Below are 21,725 nucleotides of genomic sequence, written 5' to 3'. Positions count from 1 at the left end.
AATATCTGTAGCTCTCCCCAATGTCCAACAGTTAAACTACATAAAATGCTGCCATCTTGTGTTTAGAGACAAATTAAACATGACCTTTTAAAAATCTGGATTACGAAAGGCAAAAGTAGGATCTACACTGTCAGCATCTTATGTTGAAGAAGATTGGAGTGAATGGATTATGGAAAAGTGGAAGTTTCACTTAATAATTTAGTTTTTAAAATCTCATCCTTAGAGCAAGTGCTGATCCCTCTTGCAGTCAGGGCCAAGGGATGATTTCCCCAAGCTGATCCGGTGTCTGTTTAACCTACTTGAACCTTCCAGTCACTGGTGTGAGGGGTCACCATGGCAAAGTAAAAATAGCAAGAGTGGAGCAAGCAGAGACTGCCTGCATACTGAAGATGCTCTTCATGTAAGAAAATGCTTCAGAGTATGGAGAACACTTAAGACACTAAACACTGCCACTACTACAATTGATAGCTTGTGTATTCCTGTAGTGAAAAAGCACAGCAGCTTTGCTTTTTGTAATCAACAACTGGAAATACTTGTTTTGACTGTGCTGGGGCCGGGCAGATTTAGCAAGGCTCCGCACTGGAGTGGGCTGGGCCTTAAACTGATAAATATTGGGAACAAATCCTTCCCTGTGAGGGTGCTGAGGCCCTGGCACAGGCTGCCCAGAGCAGCTGTGGATGCCCCATCCCTGGAAGCACCCAAGGCCAGGTTGGATGGGGTTGGCACAACCTGGGCTGCTGGAAGATGTCCCTGCTCAAGGGAGAGTAATGTAATATCATGAGCTTAAAGCTCCCTTCCAACCCAAATCTTCTGTGGCTTGCAAAGCTCCAAAGCCTGAGGGAGCAGAATAGATTCTGACGCTTTCTGATCCCCCCGCTCTGTGACCTCCTGCTGCCCGAGGCGGTTTTGATGCCGGACCTGGGGATGTTGAGGTACCCGAGGATGCCCACGCCCTTCCCAAGCACCCTCACCTTGGTGTATCGCTGTCCCATTACAACCCCAATATCATTCCTGAAGGAGCACGCTCAGCTGAGCCCGTGCACCCACAGGGCCGACAACCCTTCAGCGACACGCATCGTTTCACATTAAAATGAAGTTTATTCCGTCGGCCCTCTCGGCGCCGTTCCTCGGTGCCGCCCAGCCCCGCCCCCGACAGCCATTTCCGCGGCTCTCCCCGAGCGGGCCCCGGCCGTGTCCGGCTCTCCTCCCGGTGACGCGCTCCCTCCGCCCGCTCCCTCCCTCCCCCTGAGGGCTTTCCCCGCTGCCGCCCGCGCTCCCCAACATGGCGCTGGCGGCGGCCGAGCGGGGCCGCGGCTGCCTCGGGGCGCTGCGCCGGCTGTGAGTGCGGGCCGGGGGAGGCCCGAGCGGCCCCGAGCGAGGGCAGGGGCGGCCGGGCCGGGGGCAGCCGTGGGTGCGGGCCGGGGGCGGCCTGAGGAGCCGCAGGGAGCTGCCCGCAGCGAGCACGGAGCCCGCTGCCCGGGCAGGAGGGGAGGGGGCTCTGCGGGGCGTGAGGGGACACACAGGGAGCCCGGGCTGCTCTGGGGGAAGGAAGAGCAAATAAACCCTCGTGGGCCCTACGAATGGTTGTGGCAGCTGCTGCGGGTGCCACGAAGCTGCCCCGGGGTCGGTCCGCAGGCTGTGCGCAGGGAGGTGACCATGACAGCTGTGTATTCAGTGTTTAATACATGCACAGATTCCTCCTCTGTTACAGCCGAGCTCTGCTTGTGTGGTGTCGAGGACGTCCCGTGTCTTTTCGTCCGATAACGCTTAAAGAATGCTGGACTTGATCCAAAATTCCGACTTTGTTTTATATGCTAATTAAAACAGTTCCAGGAGTTTGCTCTCACCGCTCTATCCAGTCACTTCACTGCCGTTATCTCATTTAGTCAGCATTAATCATCTGAAGTTGAACTTTCCATTTCTAAAAGTGTCCATAGCTCACTCTTGCTCTTTCACATTGTTTTCTCTTGCACCTTTGCTGTACGAAAGCAGCTCCTATTGCCTTTTTAAGCTTTTTTGTTTTATGTTTGCTCTCGTCTTCTTTCCCAAATACTTCATGAGTTGGCCTCTCTGTAATAAATAAATGTGAGTTGTTGGCTATTCTGTCCACCCAAAAGAGGTTTTTTGCTTGTTTGTTTTAAGAAAACTCCTTGATTATTTCTGTTTGAGTGCTACTAAAACAGCATGGGGATAATTTTTATTGTGTCCCAAGTGAAAATACTTAGGGTGAGATCTGGTGAAGTTTGAGCAACTTCCCTTGTTACACCTGAGTGTGTTCTGTGTCAATAGATGTATCAGAAGTTTCAGTGCTGTCCTTCTCTCACCTGAAAATAAAATTAGCTCAGTTGCCACGTGTTCACACTCACTTGTAACACTTCTGTCCCTTTATAATTGCACAGGCAATGGAACCAAGTACGAATATTTGTGAAATGGGCCTCAACAATAGGTATGGAATTTCACTTCTTTAACTACTAGCTTAAATTGCTATGCAGTGTGGATGGTTTTAGAGTATTAGTTGATGAAAAACTGCAGAGTTTTTAAATAAATATTCAGTATCTTCACAGTTTCTGGAAACAGGAACCTGTGTGTTCCTGTTAGCTAACCAAAGAGAAATCATCTTTAATGTTTAAACAATATTTTGTATAATTTTACCTATAATAATTAGGTATATGGAAATTAATGACAACTATTTATTTTTTGTGGTGTTTTCCTCTGAGTCCTTTTCTGATACGCAAGTTGCAGAGTCTCTGAGAATTGTTTTATAGGCATAATGGTATTTAAACAATATAAGAAGGAGCATGAAGGGGTTTAGCAAGTTTATTTAAACTCACTCTGTGATTATGCTATCTAAAAAGTTACGTTTGAGAATTGAGATATCTCTTTTCATTTTATTGTTTAGTTTAAAGCTATTTAGTTCTCACTGAGAAGTCTCTGTCAGTGCTGGCCTTATACTTCTATCAAGTTGTGGCTGCTGTTGTGATAGTTTATAGACGTTTGTAAGTCACTGATTAAAAAACCAAAACAATGAAAATTGATAGCTTTTTATTTCTTTGTCACTGTGTATCAAGGGGGAACAGTGCTCTTCATATGTCAATCACTGCTGTTGTGGGGGACACAACAGTTTTGATTGTTTCCTAGTTAGTCCAGAGGGTACATAGCACAACTATAAGCATCAGCTGTTATGTTGAAGTGGTCTTTTTTAGGGTAAGGCTATATTTCTTGAATTCTGAAAAAGAAAAAAAATGGCTTAAAGATACTTCTGCATAAAGACTCTGAGTTAAGAATTCGAAGAGCAGCTTGAAAATGATTTTGGATGAAGCATGCTTTTTCCATTATTGAAGAAATGCATAAACTTTATAAATAATGTAAAAGAAACCAGAATTTTAAAGTTGCTTTGTTTCCAGGGATGTTTGTGTGGCTTGGTTTCTTACTGTGCTTCATCCTTTCAAACAGGAGGTCACAGCATAGGGAAGATCCTCATTGCAAACCGAGGAGAAATCGCCTGCAGGGTGATGAGAACAGCCAAGAAAATGGGGGTGAAGTCTGTGGCAGTTTATAGTGAAGCAGACAGGAATTCCATGCACGTAGCAATGGTGAAGTATATTCATTAAATTTGTGGCTGATGTTCATTCATAACAGTATTCTTCATTGATAAGTTCCATGGGTAAAGCAGATTTGGGTGCTGATGCAAAGTTGATTCTCACTGCTGTAGACCACTGCCAAGTTTTCCTTGAATGGGTGGGAAGTTTGCCTGGTCTCTGTCTCAATACCTGATATCTTTACAAGAAGTGCATTCAAGTTTGGCTCTCTGACTCTGGACAGCCAGGACTTAGAGAATAGACTGTGATTCTGGGGAAAAAGTCAGAATTTGTTTCACCCAGTTGAGCCTCTCCATGAGGAAAGGCAGTGATTTAAACTGCAGTCTGATAAGTGATGTAATTAGCTCAGAAACTCATTTAAATTTGCTAGTAACCAGTCTCTGTTGCATGTATTTTTTGTAAAACAGGCAGATGAAGCATATTGCATTGGTCCACCACCCTCACAGCAGAGTTACTTGGCCATGGAGAAAATACTGCAGGTGGCCAAGGTCTCAGCAGCACAGGTAAGGAGATCAGGGCCTTATATTTTCTGTTACTTTCATGTCTTTAGTTCTTTATTTTTGCTCATCTTGCTTTTCCTTAATGAGCTATGAAATTTCTGAGTTTTCTAAACTAAACTGATACAAAAAACAGGCTGGTTACATTTTTCTGTTTTAGGCTATTCATCCAGGTTATGGTTTCCTCTCAGAAAACACAGAGTTTGCAGAGCTGTGTAAGCAGCAGGGAATCATCTTCATAGGTCCTCCTTCATCTGCTATCAGAGATATGGGTATTAAAAGGTATCTATTTCTGATTTACTACTTGTTTATACAATTTACAGCCTGGCAAAGCTGATTTTGTTAACAGATGACCAGTTGTTGCTCTGTAATTGTTTTATTCTGTCAATTTGCATTATATTTTTACAGTTTTCTTCAAAGGAATTAACTCCATGTTTATAGATTCATTTAGGGACATAAACAGTCAAGATTGTTCAGTTATTGGGATTTTAGTAATTAAATCATTCTACTTTTCCAGAATTGAAGCATTGCAGTGTAGTGTAGATAAAGGTTCAGCAGTCAGATTGGAAGGGTCAAAAGAGCAGTGGAAAAGAAGCACCAAATCATCAGGGTTATTGTGGCTCATGTAAAATTATAAGTTTAATTCATCACAGAGAATCTTATTCTTAGTTTCTTAGATCAAAGAAAGACTTTAAAGGTATGAAGTGTAAATCAAGAATATGGAAATGAAGTTATTACTGACGCAAGAACTGTATAATCATAGTTAGAGAGAATTAACTTTATCACCTCATAATGTGAGAATAAATTGCCTCAGTAATTTAACGAGCTTTGCATGCATTTTGGAAATTAGAGTTGTTATGCTTGAGTGTTTTATGTGTGGTGTGAATGTAGCCTGTGTAATGAAAAGTTTTGCCTTTGTACAACTTTCAATATTGTAGTGTTTTAATTTGAAATTGTTAAATTTTGGCATATATAATGTGGAAAAACCAGTCAGATTCAAGTGTAATCCTGCTAGGAGAAACAAAAATGTTTGTTGGAAGCATGTGCTGAATTACAGTCCAATGCTGTGTGACCACTATGCAAGTAGTCCTGTTGAGGTCTACTGTGGAACTGTTTTCATGGAGAGAATTAACATTGGGAGCATTAGACAGGTTGGAGCTTAAAGTAAGAAAAAAATATTTTTATCATTCTAAATATAAAACTGTTCTGTCAAAGCACTTCCAAAGCTATAATGTCTGCTGCTGGCGTTCCTGTTGTTGAAGGTTATCATGGAGAAGATCAGTCTGATCAGTGTCTAAGGGAACATGCCAGGAGAATTGGATACCCAGTAATGATTAAAGCTGTCCGTGGGGGTGGAGGAAAGGTAAGGAACTCCTCTGTTCATCCTGTGCTGTAAAGTTACCATGGCTCAGGATCTGAAACTCAGTATTCTAAAAGAAAACAAAAAATGGAAAAGTACTTTGTGCTAAAATTTATTAATGGCCAGTCTAGCACTATGAAATCTCATTTCCCTTTGATATGCAGAAGATAAGTAGCTGGAATAAACTGGAAGAGTTTTGTTGGTTTCAATGGATCTCCAGTAATTCACATGAACAGATAAGTTGTGCTGTGGTTTTGTGCAAAATGAGATGACTTTAAATTGTTACTCTGTGATGGCTTCTGTGACTTCCTTTGCTGACAGTTTTAAATGTTGCATAAGAAGTGATCAGAAATACCATTTTGTGTCTAGATATTTTTCAATGAGTGGTGAACTCCCAGTCTAAATCACATTTTGTTCTGAAATAAATGTCTATAAAAATTACATATAGAAAATTTTAGTTATTTCCAAAATAACTAGATTTATTTTGTAGAAAATCAGTTTTTCTCTGCCAGCCTTGGAAAATTTCTATAATATTTGAGGACAAAATTTAATTTTGTGCTCACTCATATCAGTGGAGTGATAATATCTATTTTTTACACTTCTTGTGACACTTTCAGTGAGACTTAGTTGGATTATCTTACTGGAAGCTGATACACAGTTCTGCTAAAGTTTATGAAAGAAAGAAAAAACATATTATTTTTAAGCTAATTTCTCACTCTGTGTGTGCAACAAGGTTTTTCATTGTGCATTTTTAGCTATTTAGATAAGCTTGGTTCTTGTATTTTAGGGCATGAGGATTGCTCATTCAGAAAAGGAGTTTCTGGACCAACTAGAATCAGCAAGGAGAGAAGCAAAGAAGTCTTTTAATGATGATGCAATGCTGATTGAGAAATTTGTAGATAATCCAAGGTGAGAAACACGTTTCAATATAAATACTGTAATGTTTATTCTACTTAAATAAACATAAATAGCTTAGTTTAGTTAAATAAACATAACCAGCTTAGTTGTGGGATTAAAATTGGTTTTGTATGTCTGATTTGCACTATGAAACTTGTTAATTTGGTCAAAATTGTTTATAATTTATTGAATTTCTTGTAGTGGCTTTGTTTTGAATGACAGGAATTAAAATGCTACTGCTTGGGAAATGTGGCAGTGAGATGTCTAAAATTGATTTACATCTAGGAAACCAATCAATATAATATTCAAACTGTAGACCTTAGTCAAGCTGTGATGGTGTTTCTGCTGCCCTCAGGTGTCCCAAACTAGTTATTTAACCTTCCTTTACTTCAATGTTTCAAACAGAAGTAGGTGTCTTTAGCTCATATGAAACTGAACTAATTTATTTTTTATAAAGAATGTCTCAGAGGTCTGTTTGACACTCTTGTACTTTACATCTGTTCTTCCTTGAACCATCACTATAGGGAAAGCATTTATTCCAAAGAAATTGAGGGTCTATTTATGCTGTCAGGTGGACATGACAAAATCCCATTGCTGGGGAATTTCTTTTTCCAGGATCAGGGGATTGTCAGAATGGTCATGTATTTTTATTAGGTTTATACATAGAATAAATATCTGCCACCTCATAGTTGTCATTTGAAATGATGTTTTGAAGTGAGCAATGTTATTCCTGAGCCAGGACTGCTGCTGTCTCTTGTGAATTGCTGCACAATAAATTATGAGGGAAATAATCATTATCAAATTAATAGTGAAGTGGTTTTACTTTTGTTATAATAACTAAGAAAGAAGCAGCAGCCTTCAGATATGTCTTGCTTATCCTACAATCAATGAGATTTCACTGCAGTAGTTGGTATTAGGAATCCTCTTTCATTTAGAAGATTTAGTAAGTCTAAAACAATAAAATCCTGCATAATACCAGCCTCACTTTACATTTTTGGCATTTATTTAAGGGCAGACACTTAAACTTATAAGAAATCCTATTAAAATTGCAAGTTTGAAGTCTGTTTGGGGCATTAAAATACATTAAAACATTTATTTTTATGGAGCAGGCATGTTGAAGTCCAGGTATTTGGTGACCAGCATGGCAATGCAGTGTATTTGTTTGAAAGAGATTGCAGTGTGCAAAGGAGGCATCAGAAAATCATTGAGGAGGCACCAGGGGTGAGCAGAAAATTGTTAATATTTTTTATAAACTGCCATGTTTTTATAGTAATTGCTACCCCCCACTGAATGTATGTAGTGGGTAATAATTTATTTGTAATTCTCAAACCTGTTTTACTTTTGCTGCTGAAGATGTTCTAATTGAAAAAAAAAACCTACATTCTTTAGGAAAGTGATTCTCAAAGAAGAATTATGTAGATTTCAAGTGTAACATAGATCAGGGTTTCACTGCAGTTGTTAATTCTGTTCAATATTCATGCGTACCAGGTTTTATATCACCAAACTTTACAATAGTTTGTAATCTTATTATTATTATTATTTACAGCCAGGAATTAGTCCAGAGGTTCGAAGGAGACTTGGAGAAGCTGCTGTCAAAGCAGCCAAAGCAGTGAATTATGTGGGAGCAGGTGAGCCTGGGGAGGTGCAGCTTTTAATTTAGTCAGATTTAAGTCTCAAGCAAATGGCATCTGGTTGTTTTCAAGTGTGACACACATCCCTCAAATTTTTGAGGTTTAAGCAAGCAATTATGTAGTTAATTCTGATGTAATTACAGATTTAAATTAGCATACCTGAACTCAAGACCAGTGGCAGCTGAAGGATAGAAGGAAAAAAAAATTCAGGGCAGATAATTTGGTCAACTCAACTGTTGTTGGAAAGTGAGCATTATGAATTAGTAAATTTGAGCTGAGTAAGGGGAAAATAATTTTTCTTTTAGCATAGAAAGGGTGATACTTTATATGCAAACAGTAGTCTTTAAAAGAAAATCACAACTCACTTTAAAGTCCACACAATTTCCCAGATGAAAAATAACCTCCTGAAATTATTTGTAACTTTATTTTCTCACTACTTTCTTTAGATATTTATTTAAAAAATTTACATGCCCTATGAATATTCAGGATACTTTCAAAGAGTCTTGATGCACTTTTTAAAGTGCTAATGAAATGCAGCTCTTACTGTAGAGAATGGCTACTAAGCAAAGGTTATGTAAATGTACAAGGAAACAACTCTTCTGTTTTCAGATCTCTTGTGAGATCTGTGACCCTTTTTTAGATTATTTATATAGAATTTAATGAAATTCACTGTGTCTGATTGAGAAATAGTAGTCTTGGCATAGTTGAATTAAGTGTCTTGGATGTCTTTTCCATAAATGGACACCTAAGATGCTCTTAGGTGAATTGTCCTTTTGTTAAATACTTCAGGAACAGTTGAATTTATTATGGACTCCCAACATAATTTTTACTTCATGGAGATGAATACCAGGCTGCAAGTGGAGCACCCAGTTACAGAGATGATCACTGGAACAGACCTGGTGGAATGGCAGCTCAGGGTGAGTGTTAATTGATTTTACATGGAGAGTTGCTCCTGAGTGCTGTGTGACACTGCCTGTGAGATGGGTTTCCAGATCCTCATCTCCTGCTCAGCTGACAGGGTAGAGTTTCCTTTGCTCCACAGGAACATCTCACATTGCTGTATTGGATGTAGAGCATTGTGTAGGTGCTCTGAATTTCAACCAGCTGTGTAGAGAGGAAACATTTTTAAAATGAATTTAGAGACATTAACAGACAGTGTGGAAAGTGGGAGAGAGTGGGGTCCTGATCTTTCCTTTGCTATGTTGTAAGGTTTCTAAAACTCAGTTGAAATGGATCTGTGACCCAAAAGTCATTCTTGCATCAGGCTGTAGGAGGAAAAAATCCTCACAAAAACCTGTGTCTGGTGTTATACCAGTATAGCCACATTCTGAAATAGCTGTACAGTGGGGTGGACTGGAGCAGTGGATTTCCTCACACACCCAATTTGCAGACATTATTCACACATTTGAGTGATCACAGGAAGTTTTGGGTATATTAGGGAACTTGAAATAAACCCCAATTCTGTTTGCATAAATCCAAAAGTGAGGACAGCAGCTTAAGTAGTGTGAGATTAAGGGTGGGGAAGTGTAATCAGAAAGAAAATTAAAATGGCAATGCTGATGCAAAAAGAAGGAACATTTGTCTTCCTTACCTGGGCATGGAAATTGAGAATTGAATCCTGAGTTAGAGCGGGGATGAAACAACACTGGAAGAGAAAAACAAGGTGGATGGGTTCAGTGGTCGTGGCAGTGTTTTTCTCCTTGTGCTTTTTAAAATGTGCTTCCTAATTCTTCAAATTCAGAAGAAACACAGTTAATATTTCATATATCAGCATCCCAGAATATTGACCCTGCATTAAAGAAAAAAACCTATTGTTTTCAGGTTGCTGCAGGAGAGAAGATTCCTCTACTGCAGGAAGAGATCCTGCTCCAGGGCCATGCATTTGAAGCTAGAATATATGCTGAGGACCCTAATAATAACTTTATGCCAGGAGCTGGGCCCCTGTTGCACTTGTCCACCCCCCCAGCAGATCGTTTCACCAGGATAGAGACCGGAGTCAGGCAAGGTAAAACTGAAGGCAGTGATGGAAGAAGAAATAATTAACATCAAGAACTTATCTTTGTAAGCATTTCCCTCTCTGGCCTGAATAAGTTTGTCTAAAAGAGTGTTGCTTTAAAGACAAATCCCTACAGAATTATTCATCCTTATCATTTTCCATGTACTTTTGGTCAATCACCAAATATTTTATTTACGTCTTCTTTATCTGTACCGAAATTAATGTCCACTGGCTCATGGTGGTGATATTTTTCTCACTGTTTAGAAATCCTGCATTGTGTTTACAATAAGAAAATTGAATTTGAGTCATGTTATCTCTACAAAAATTTATAAATGTATTTATAAAATTTATAAAAAGTCTGTGCTGAAATTGTCCTTGAAATTGAAATGCCAGGTCACATCATCATGTCCTTAAGCAATTTTAATCTTGAGAGAAATGTGGCCATGAATTGTGCCCGTATTGGATGCCATGTGGTGCCCAGTACTTTGCATTACCAACTTTCGTAAATACCTGGTTGCATGTTAGAGCATTTTTGTTTATTGCCATGTTCCAGGTGATGAGGTTTCTGTGCATTATGACCCCATGATTGCCAAGCTGGTGGTGTGGGCTGAGGACCGACAGGCAGCGCTCAGAAAGCTGCGCTACAGCTTGCACCAGTACAATGTAAGTGTGGCACCACAGCTTGAGCCACAAAAGCATGCAGAAAATACTGCAGTAAAACAAAAGTGGCTTCCAAAAGGGAGCCTGCATTGCTACTGCATTTCAAATCCTTTAGTTGTTTGCAGAAGTTGTATTTTTTCCCAGTTTGCAAACTGTTTTCATTGGTGGAGTGAGTGAAAATAAGTGTGAAGCCCAGTTTTACACATAGATTTTTAAGTTTGTGGTATCTTCAGTTGGAATATGCACCTGGGACTTCGTAGAAAGGCAAGGCTAAACAACATTTTCAATTGTACTGTGAGCTTGCTCAGACTTAAACGGTTTCTTTAGTGGAATTTGTGTCAGACAACGTTTGATTCTAATTTTTAATTTATTAAAAGAATTAAGTTTTTAGACTATATTTGTAGTAAAGAAATATGCTGTCAGTTCTTTTTAAGAAACATTCCGTTTTTCCCCTATGAAAACTGCAGGTATTATAACTGTTTTCAAAAGTGGAATTCAGGAGGTTTGGCTTGAGGTGAGACTGAATATTACTTGTGCAGAACGAATTTACATTTTTAAATCAACAACATGAACGTCATGTTCATGTGCCTGAGGTAGTGATAGTGTTGGGCCCCTTATGCTTTAGATAAAAATGAAATTTACTGCAAGAGAAAGAGATAAAAGAATTCTCTTAGTTTTTCCAGAATTTTCTTATTACTGTCAGTAAATGTTGACAGCATAACATGGTTACCAGTTTCACTGATTTCTCTAAAATAATATTGTTTCATTAGGTATTTTGCACTATAAGAAATGGATAGTATCTAGTAAACTTACAGAAGTCCCTGTTCCTACTTTTTACTATTAAAAGATCAAATATGGGATACTGAAACTATTGTAACTCATTTTTAATAAGAAGCCCTTGTTAAGTTAGGAATGTTCTTTTAAATACTCAGAGCACAATTTTCCAAAAGTAGAGTTTTTTCTGAAATTTACCTCCTGTTACTGTTTCCAGGAAAATTTGCTCAATTTCACAGCGGACAAAGGCAACATTTAGAAAATAGAATGCTTTTGAGAAAGCAGCTTTTGGGTTTTGTTTTGGTTTTTTGTCTTTTTACACTCAGTGGTTTTATTGATAGTAAAACAGACTAGTTGAATTAATTACATTTTATTGATAAATTTTGGGAGCAGAAAGCTGTGTAGTCATAACTCAGTTTGGCAATATGCTTCTGTTCTGTTTCTTTACAGATTGTAGGATTAAGCACTAATATTGATTTCTTACTGAGCCTGTCAGGACACCCACAGTTTGAGGCTGGAAATGTGCACACTAATTTCATTCCTCAACACCATGATGAACTATTTCCAGCCAAAAAGGCAACTCCACATGAAGTTATGTGTCAGGCAGCTCTAGGGCTCATACTGAAAGAGAAGATGCTAACAGATGCTTTCAGAGATCAGTCAGATGGTAAGGATCATTGTTTTGTATTGTTTTATTTTATGAGTTCGTGTGCAGTTTCTTAATTTGGATGTTCTTTCTTTGCCCTACTTTGTGCCTGCTCAGGGTTCTGTGTTCTGGCATCTCCCAGGTATTTGCATACAGGGCAGACTATAACTTTTGTTAAGGGTCAGATAGGGAGTGTGTCACCACTGTGATGTCCAGAGTACTTCCAAAGCCCTTCAGACAGGCACTGCCTGGAAGACCTTGGGGATTCATTGTCAGTGGCACACTGAGCTCTTTGCTCTTGGTAAGCACAAGCAGTGACCTTCTGCCTCTGTTATTCCTACAGCTGGCCAGGGTCTTCAGACAAAACTACCTCTGCTCTGAATGGGAGAGCAGTGGAGGTTTAATGGAGCCTTCACCTAAAGGTTAATCAGGACTTGCTCTGGTGTAGTTGAATTCTGATGCTCTCCAGTCCTGTTCAGGGATGTGTTCGTGGAAAACAGCCAGTGCCCTTCTCAGTGTCATGTTTCCTGTAGGTCACACAGCATCAATTTATTCAGTGTTGGAGATCAAGGAATTGTCACTCTCTCTGACTACAGTAGTTCCCCAGTCTTTTCTGTGCAATATAAATACATCAATATGGAGTTAGTAAGAGTAGGACAATGATTTTAAGGCCTAAGTTCTAAGTATTGTGTTTTGCTGAAGTTGAATGAAAAATAACATATCTGTGTATTTTGTGTTTTAGATAAATTCTCACCATTTGCATCCAGCACTGGTAGAAGAATAAATATATGTTACACTAGAAAACTGTCTCTGCTGGATGGGGAAAACAGTAAGTTAATAAAAAAGTCTGTGGAGGGAAGGGAGGTATTTGATGGATGAAGTTATTTTAACTGGTGTTTGAAAATTCAGGCTAAGAAACAGCATAGAATCAGTATGAGTTTTATGCATTGTAAGCTGGGAATTCACAGAATTGCATGTTTAATCCACACTGTTAGATCCTGAGGACATGTAAACCAAATTGAAATGACTGCTAATTCATGTTCATCATTTAAATGAATGAAGTTGAGATTTTAAAAAGAGAAGAATGCCATTTACTTTTTTTGAACTCCTTTTTGTTGTGAAAGGAGTACTTCCTCCCCTCACAAACTTGTTTTCTGTCCAGATAATACAGATTTTAGATACATGATTTCAGATGTTCATCTTTGAAAGAAAAATTGTCTGGAATTCAGTAGGAATTCTGCAGTGTGTAGTAAGCTAGTCTGAAAATTGTTGTTATCTTAGTGTTGGTGGGCCTCATTTTTATCAAGAAAGCCTTGATAGAGTTTATATGTCATCATTCTCTAGATACTCCAGTGAAATCTACTCACACATGTATGTTTTGTTTTATTGAACAGTTGTGGATGTAGCTGTAAGTTACAATCAAGATGGGTCATACAAAATGCAGGTACCAGTACAATTTTTTCAGCTACTTCATTAGATAAAAGAATCAGTTTCTTGTAGATTTCTCTTAATATTAATTGTTGCTAAAGTTGTTTGATGATTACAGAAGCAGGATTCTGTTTTTAGTTTGCTTGTATCCATTGCTATATACTGTTACTTTGACCTGAAATTATCTGTGCTAGGTGCTGGATTGGCATGGAAGAGCTATCAAAATGTTTCTGACAAGGCTAAGAGAAGTGTTGGTATTTTCAGTACTTAAAGGTCTTTTTCTTTATTTTCCTTGTTAAATTTGTCTGTTTAAAACCTGGGGAGTTAGATTTAAATCTGCATTTAAAAAGACTTTTTTTCCACAGGACTCCTGCTCTATTCTTTGCATGAGAATGGATCTCCTGTGGGATAAATAAAAGCTTTCTAGAGCATTATCTGCAAGATAACATTTTATTTTGAAGATGGAAGTTGGAGAGTGATTACCAAATGAGCTGAGGAATCTTCTGGTTAGATAATTGAATTATGCCCCCTAGAATTGGCTTCTTTGTCCATGCTCTAGAGCTCCTGTAGTAAACAGCTCAAGATGCCTTAGTTGTAGATAATTTTGTGTGCACATGTGAGTCTCCAGTTGTTGGCTTAAGGAAATTGTGTTTGGCTGGGTGTTCAATATCCCCTGTAGTTGAATGTCTTATTCTCTCAGATTTGGCACCCAGAATGGATGAATGCTCAAGAAAGTCCTGAGTGAATATATTAGATAATTTGCTGAGCTATTTTTATTGGATACAGAACAGTCTCTTAACTGAAAAGTAAAGGATACATAAGGTTTAGAAATGTTTTTTTAATTCCAGAGTTGCCTATGCAGAATCACAAGTTATGAGGGTACAAATACAATCTTTTGATTTACTGCTCATAAAGGGTTAACCTTTGTCCTTATAAAAGCATTTCACTTTCAGATTCAAGATAAAACGTTCCTGATTTCTGGAGAGATCTTGAAAGAAGGTGATTCACTTTGCTTGAGGTCTTCAGTAAATGGAACAGTGTCTAAGTCTAAGTTGGTCATTTTGGACAACACCATTTATCTGTTCTTCCCGGTAATGTTCCTTTCTTTATTATCACAAATTGAAAATTTTGGAATTTTAGCCATATAAATGAACAATATAAATTGCAACAGAATGTGAAAGAGAAGAACAATTTCAGTTTCTTACTTTGACCTATTAAGTTTTGATATCTGTTGGATTATTGTTCTAATTAGAAATTCATTGCTTGCAGTGAGTGAGAAAAAGAATTACTTTTAGAAAGTTAAAATACAGCTGGTGAGGAAATGAGGGTTTGGAAATGATGGTTTAGGAGGGGGGAACACAAAATACTAAATTTGTCAGGTATTTTAAGTTTGTTACAGAACAGTAGCGAGTGCTTCAAACCAACAAATATTTGAAAGGTCTTGTAGCTGGTGTTTTAATTTCAATTGCAATTTTTAAATTATACGACAAGAAATAAATCAGTATTGGTCTGAGGAAGGATAACTTTAGCTAATGTTAAAGTATGCAATTTTGAGTTACCATGGCATTATATGTATTGTATATATGCAAGTGACATTTGAAAGAAAAGGTACTCTAACTTGCATTATTAGGTTGTAATTTTTTATTTACAGTTAAAAAATTCCAAAGCCTTAAAGTAACTCAATGTAATTAAATAAATAAATTATTAGTTTCAGTAATTAACCTCTAGCACTGAGCCCCTTAAGACTTTCAGCAGAATGCAGCAAAAACTTTGTTGCTCCAGTGATGAGGACAAAATAACCCCATGCTGGAATTGCAGAGCTCAGTGGTCCTGTGGTATCAGAGAGGAGTCTGGGGTGAGTGATAGAGAAGAAATCACAGGACTTTAGGGCATGGGAAGGATGTGGAGGGTATTGAGTCTTTGAGAGACTCTGGGAAGCAACTCTGAGAGGACTTAAGGAATTTTGAGTAAGAGTGAGAAATTTTGACTAAATTTAGCACTGAATGAATTTTATTGTAAATTGTGAAGGATTCATTGGCAGTGGCTGGCAGTGGCTGGCAGTGGAGATGCCAACGTGTCTCCTGCTTGTTACAAACAGCCTTTATGCATTTCCACAACCTTCTGCACTGCTGATGCAGGAACAGGGAAGGTACAAATACAGGCTTTGTACAAAGATCCACGTGGAGCTGCTTTGTCCCAGGGGTTGTTCCTTCCTTGCTGGTCCTTGCAGCAGCAGGTGTCACCTTCAGTGTGACTTCCTAAGCCTCAGGCACTGGCAGAGCAGTGACATCACAGTCCCAGTGCAGCCCTGACTCCAGGGTGTGCCACCCTCAGAGCTGACTGCTTTGCCTAAGGCTGGAGCTGTTCTTTCTCTCTGTCAGCCCATACACTGCTGCTGTTATCTCATGTTGTTAACTCACCTGTCCTGGATTTTCTTTTGTAGGAAGGCAGTGCTCAGATTGGCCTCCCTGTGCCCAAATACTTGTCTGCAGTGAGTTCAGGGGCAGAACAAGGTGGAGCTGTGGCACCCATGACGGGCACAGTAGAGAAGGTAATTATAACAACAGGATGGGACCTGAATTCTCCAGTATATTCAGATTTACTCTGCCAGAAATAGTGCTTCTGTACTGCCAGGAAAATGTACTGCCATTACTGTGCTGGGGACAGTAATGTCAGTGTTGTGTGGCTTCTGATTGGAAAAAGCTTTGTTTACTCTGAGTTTTCAGCAGCCACCCATGTCTTTTTAAGGCTTCCATTCTTTCTCTAGAGCTCTGGAAGACCTGAACTAATGCTACTGCTTAACTAGTTTTTTCTTCATCTTAATTACTTCCCCAGTCAAAGCTCCCTGAAGTGCTATGGGCTGTTTGATTAATTTCATCTAACATGAGAGTGAGATGCACTTGGAAAAGAAGAAATCCTCAGAAATGCCTCTTTTGTTAAGCTGTGAATTGATTTAATTTTCTTTAGCTCAGGAAGTCTTATGCGTTCTCTGTACAGTGACAAAGTTTCAACAGAAAGAGATTTTTCTGGAGAGTTTAGTGGTTGAAAGATTCAACCACTAATAAAAAGACATAAAGGATGGAGTATATGGAACATGGATCTCTGACATCCTGAATGAACACTCCAAATCAGAGTAATTGTTGAAAAATGAGGTGACTCCTGCCATCTTCTTTCTGGATGTTGTTTTAAAGACTTTAGGGACTGGCTTCAGGAAGAGGTTCTGCACTTTTCTCAAAATAGAATTGCTGAAGCCCAGAAAGATTAGACTATACATCATCTCCTGTAGTGTTTCTTCTTTGACAGATAAATGGCTTCCTGGTCACCCTGTCATCTGGTACTGACCCTCTTTCTGTAGGCTCTGCCTTCCCTCTAGGAGATCTATCTAGAACTATTCCCTATCTAGAGAACTCAGGTACCCAGACCAACAAAAATAAATAATATGAACCTATTTTGCAAAACCTCCCTCCCTCTGTGCATTGTGTTAGTCAAGATCCAGCTGATCTTGAATGGTACAGGCATAAATGATTTCTCCCCCAATTTTCTCCTGAATTGCAGGTGTTTGTGAAGGCAGGGGATAAGGTGCAGATTGGAGACCCTCTAATGGTTATGATAGCTATGAAAATGGAGGTAAGTGACATATAAAGGTTTTAATTACTGAGGAAATAAAAATCTGTTCAAAATTTAATAATTTTTGATTGCATTATTGAAGTTCAGTGTGGAGTGCAGCTTGCAGCTGTCAGTATCACTTCATCTGCTGTGACATCAGTGTTGTGTCTGACTGGATTTCAGAGGATTATATTTGCTGTTATTTTACTAACAAATGATGATTATATAATCCATGGTATTTTGCAGCTGGTTTAACATGCATTTGGGTGGTGGTGTCAGGCCTTCTGTCCCCTCCTGTCCTTTGACTTTTCTAGCACAAAACTGTCTTGGTGTCTCTTGCTCCCTGGTTGTGATCCAGGCACATGGATGTCTGCAGTTACTTCAAGCAGAGATTTAGTTAATGGGGACTTTGTAAATATACACAGGATTCTTCTTGTGTATAATCCTTTAATTAATAATAATAATATTTACATGAAGTTTTATGAGGAGCACACTAAAGATTCTGTGCAGTTATCCACACAGCATTCAGAGGACTGAATCTTATCTTGTCACAGCGCTTGACTGTGGCTCAGATTGCTTGAATTACAGTTTCTGTAGCCTGAACTGGTTTAGTTTGACTATTAGTTTAAAATAAACCTGTTTGTGGCAGTAGAACTAACACTGTTGAGAAAATCTGCCTTTCTCTTATCATGTTCTTTTTTAAATTACACTCAAATTCTATTAAATAAAACTGTGTGCACCAAAAACCTACACACAAACTTCTTTGCAGTTGGATGCTAAATGTGTTTGTGTCTCTTCAGCTGATATCCAGACTAACATCTGAGTTATTTTTTAAAGTGCTATTGAAATATAAAATGTAAAATTTAAAAAGCAGGTTATTACTTAGAGAGTCCTTAGATGTGAGGATTTAATATCTGATCTTAAATGTTTTGATGCTAATCCTATGTAGAAAAGTACCAAGAGGCAAAGCTACGATATCAAACTGACCTGGTACAATGACAAGCAGACCAGCTGGGGCTTGTGTGTGAGCATGCTGTTCCTTTACTGTCATTAGTAGCTGTATTTCTGTTTCATCTGCATTTTGCCAAATATCTGCCCACTAAAGACCCCTCCTGGCCAGAAAACAGAAATATCTTTAGTAAATCTGCAGATTGCTCTTAAGGGAACAAATCTGCTCTCCGATTAACATTTTGGATTAATAGTGTGTTATTTCTGTTTGGTATTTATTACAACAACAGAAAGTATTAGTGAGGTAAAATAAGTCAGCTGTTCATACTGATGATCATTCCTATGATGATGATAATTCATATAAATGTATTCTATAGCATTTTTCTCCCCAGTATACTCATCAAATATTCATGAGAAAACAAAACTCAGAAGTGGACTAGGAATGTTTCAAAGAAGGTTTAAAATAAAAAATGTCAGAGGAAGGAACTAAGTGTGTTCAGTTCCATTTGGAGCAAGCAGTAATGGTGGCATTTGCTGGAGGGAGAAGGAGGGGAGGGAAGCCCCTGAGTTGTCTGCTGCTCACTCTGGCTGTGTTTCTGTGCAGCACACCATCAGGGCTCCCAAGGCAGGAGTGATTAAAAAGGTCAATTTCCAAGAAGGTGCCCAGGCCAACAGGCACGCTCCACTCGTTGAATTTGTGGATGAAGAGGCAGAGTCAAAGTAAAATTCAAGGAAGGTGCATTTTATTTTTTCTACTTTGCTGATTTTCTCCTGGAAGAAGATTTCTTCATGTTTTCAGCAAACTGTTTTGTATGATTGGAGGATTGGTTTCCTCTGAACTTCCTGCATAGTTTGACTGTAAATTATGCTGACTTCACTGAAATTTGGGTATCACTATACTGTAATCGTATTTATAACTTGTGGACCTATGTGATTGTTGTCCAGTGGTTGTTTGCTTGAGGAAAGGACTGGAAGAAGATGTGAAGCTCTGAAAGGTTCAGAGAGGTTAATAAAGACTACAAGGTATAGACAGGTTGGGTTCTTCTTATTCACAGATGCCTTTTTCCCCTTACATATGTGAGGATTGATTTGAAGGAAATCTGAAATACAGTTTTTCTATTTTCTGGCAAAATTCCTGTTTGTATCTTATGTTTTTGCCTTATTAGGGAATTTAAGATTGTTCCTTAGCCCAGAATCCCACTCAGTCATTTCTGGTGCATCTGTTTTTCCTATTTACCTCAATGAGTTGTGAAAATTTGCATTTCAAAAATTACTTTAATATACCTCAAAATATGTGATGCAAAACATTTCTAAAATACATTTATTTGCTACACTAATCAAAGTTAAAATGTGACTGCTTTCAAAAAATGCCATTTTAACTTTAAACATGAAGTAGTAACACAGAAATATAAGCTTATTTAATACTTAGTGTGCCAAAATACAATACTGACTTCAAAATCTTTGTTACTGTTACCATATTGTTCATGTTCTAGTGTACTTCTTATTGGCTGGAATGAAATACACCACAGTCTTTATAACAACATGAAATAAGAATACCAAGAATAATAGATTTTTTTTGTATCTGCAGGGTTTCAGAAGGAAAGATTTGTAGGCTTTTGGATATGCAAAGAAAAACAATTCTCAGACTAAGCATACTGATAATTTGCCATAAATTTAACTTATTTAGCCATGACCTTAGGGAAACAAGGGAAAGAAAAAATGTTTTAATTGTTGCAAACTTTGAAAGTTTTTTCATTATTCAGTTAATGTGAAGTTCTGTTATCACGTGAAGTTTTGATAAGCTAATTCAATTAAATAATCTGTTCTATACTGCAGAAAGGAGCAATCAGATGCTGCAGTGATCCCAAGCCTGTAGTTAAATCCATGTGCAAATGGAGCCTTACCTGAAATCTCATTTCTGAATCAATATACAGTACATGGGGAATTCTCTGATCTGCTTTTATAATTGTGCAGCCTTGTCTGCAGTGCAGAAAAAAACCTGGTGAAAAAGCAATGACTTTGGATGATCAGTGTATTAAAAGCATATTTTAATACTTTACAGTTTTCCTTCCAATCCTGTGGTCACCTAGCAAATAATTAAATTCCAGTGATCATCTTGTAGAATATTGCCACTATGATTTTTATTTACTGCCAAATAAAGATTAAGCATAACTTGGAATGTTTGTTTTGATTTTTCTCCATTTTGTTCTTTCCTTGGCTGCTTCTGTTCATGCATTGGATTAGAGGGTTTAAGCAGCTGTTTCTGTATCATGTGATGATGATGAGCACAATCTGCAGATCACATTTAGGAGGCAGCAATCCAGACACTCGTGATGGGTTTCACTGCAGGTAAGGGTAGGCACTTGTTTTATCCAGAACTGATTCCTCACACAGCAACATGAGCTCAGCCCTGAAGAGACTCAGCAGCTTGGCATTTATTTTTCTCTCTCTCTGTGACATGGCTGTTTCTAGACTGACTTTGCTGCACTGAATCTGTACCAAAACATTCAAACTCCCAGCAGGAGGTTCCCTGCCTGCTCAGTCTGCACAGCTTGGCTGCACACAGCCAGTGCAGCAAAACACATTCCCTGGGAGCTGACAAAATGTCCTCCCTCCGGAGCCAGGGGAGACAGATAATCTCACCAGTGTTCATTTTCCCTCACTTCTCAAAAATTAGCTGGTTTTATCTCTATAGGTTTCTACTGAGATAGATTTTTTTCAGATAGTGATGGTTTTGTTTATTTAAGAAATATCTCTTGCAGAAGTCACTCTCAGTTTGCATACTTGAAATGCTTTACTGCAGCGTGATTCAATTGAACTTGGAAATGCTCAAAAATTATTAAAGGTAGGCTGTTCCTGTACCAGTATCTTAGTTAACAAAATATTAATGAATCTTCAGTTTTTTACAAATAAATGTTTGTGTTATGAATGTAAATTGGTAAGAGTCCTAGCATAGTAACATAGCTGTCACTTGTTGTCTCTAAAACACTTAATGGCAGACTAAGAAAAAAATGTTAATGTTTTAAAATGCAGCATTTTAGCATTTGGGCTAAAGGGGTAATCTCTCCCACTAATTTATTATCAATGTACCTTTTCAGATAGTCCTGTAGTTCTGAAACAACAGTCACAGATGTTACAGAACAATGAATCTGAACTGATTCAAGTTGTAATGATTTCTTCTTGCTACCAGAGGAGAGAGGGGGCTGTATCACCAGATATTTAATTCAGCCACAGTTGATGGTCTGCAGGAAAGAACAAAGGTGTTGGTGTCCCAGACTCAGGCTTCTCTGAGACAGGGTCAGGGAGTGACACTGAGCACTGGTTAGCTTGGAGCAGGAATGGCTCATCCTGCCAGACCACAGTGAGAGCCCTGTGCACATTTCAGTTTTCCCCTGTGGGCATCTCCATCTCTCCTGCAATCTCCAGCTGCTGCCAGTTCCTGTGGCTGATACCCAGGGAAGCTCTGTGGTGTGGAGCCTCAATCCATGCTGGACTGGGAACCAGGAAAGCAGGACTGTGTTCTTATTTTAGCCTCTGACTCACTGTAACTTTAGACAAGTCACTTGGTTGATATTTGCCTGTTTCCTGCTATTTAATGAGGTTGATGGCAATCAAAACACTGATTGATAAATAATTTTCTCTGCTTGTTGGGAAAGTTGTAATTTCAGATGTAGACTAATTCT

General features: G+C 38.6%; 1 protein-coding gene across 1 annotated transcript; it reads left to right on the top strand.

Annotated features, from left to right (window-relative positions):
• Window positions 1–1,192: 1,192 nt before the first annotated feature.
• Window positions 1,193–20,221, top strand: MCCC1 (methylcrotonyl-CoA carboxylase subunit 1). Its single transcript, XM_059479254.1, has 19 exons — window positions 1,193–1,338; window positions 2,400–2,446; window positions 3,454–3,593; window positions 4,007–4,102; window positions 4,257–4,378; window positions 5,312–5,459; window positions 6,244–6,365; window positions 7,463–7,574; window positions 7,900–7,981; window positions 8,774–8,901; window positions 9,806–9,989; window positions 10,534–10,643; window positions 11,865–12,081; window positions 12,803–12,889; window positions 13,455–13,504; window positions 14,442–14,579; window positions 15,932–16,039; window positions 17,044–17,115; window positions 18,647–20,221. Exons 1-19 carry the CDS (start codon window positions 1,283–1,285, stop codon window positions 18,764–18,766), a joined length of 2,139 nt encoding a protein of 712 aa, XP_059335237.1. The 5' UTR covers window positions 1,193–1,282; the 3' UTR covers window positions 18,767–20,221.
• Window positions 20,222–21,725: the final 1,504 nt, after the last annotated feature.

This window comes from Ammospiza nelsoni, chromosome 10 (assembly GCF_027579445.1).
Source record: "Ammospiza nelsoni isolate bAmmNel1 chromosome 10, bAmmNel1.pri, whole genome shotgun sequence".
Taxonomy (NCBI): Eukaryota; Metazoa; Chordata; class Aves; order Passeriformes; family Passerellidae; genus Ammospiza; species Ammospiza nelsoni.
Note: the sequence above shows the minus strand (reverse complement) of the source record. Positions and strands in the feature narration are given on the sequence as shown.

Excerpts from the sequence above, each read along its gene's own strand:
- MCCC1 (XM_059479254.1), top strand. The coding sequence starts at position 1,283 with ATGGCGCTGGCGGCGGCCGAGCGGGGCCGCGGCTGCCTCGGGGCGCTG. Across the intron at positions 6,366-7,462 it reads AAATTTGTAGATAATCCAAG|GCATGTTGAAGTCCAGGTAT; the intron begins GTGAGAAACACG and ends TTTATGGAGCAG. Across the intron at positions 8,902-9,805 it reads TGGTGGAATGGCAGCTCAGG|GTTGCTGCAGGAGAGAAGAT; the intron begins GTGAGTGTTAAT and ends TATTGTTTTCAG.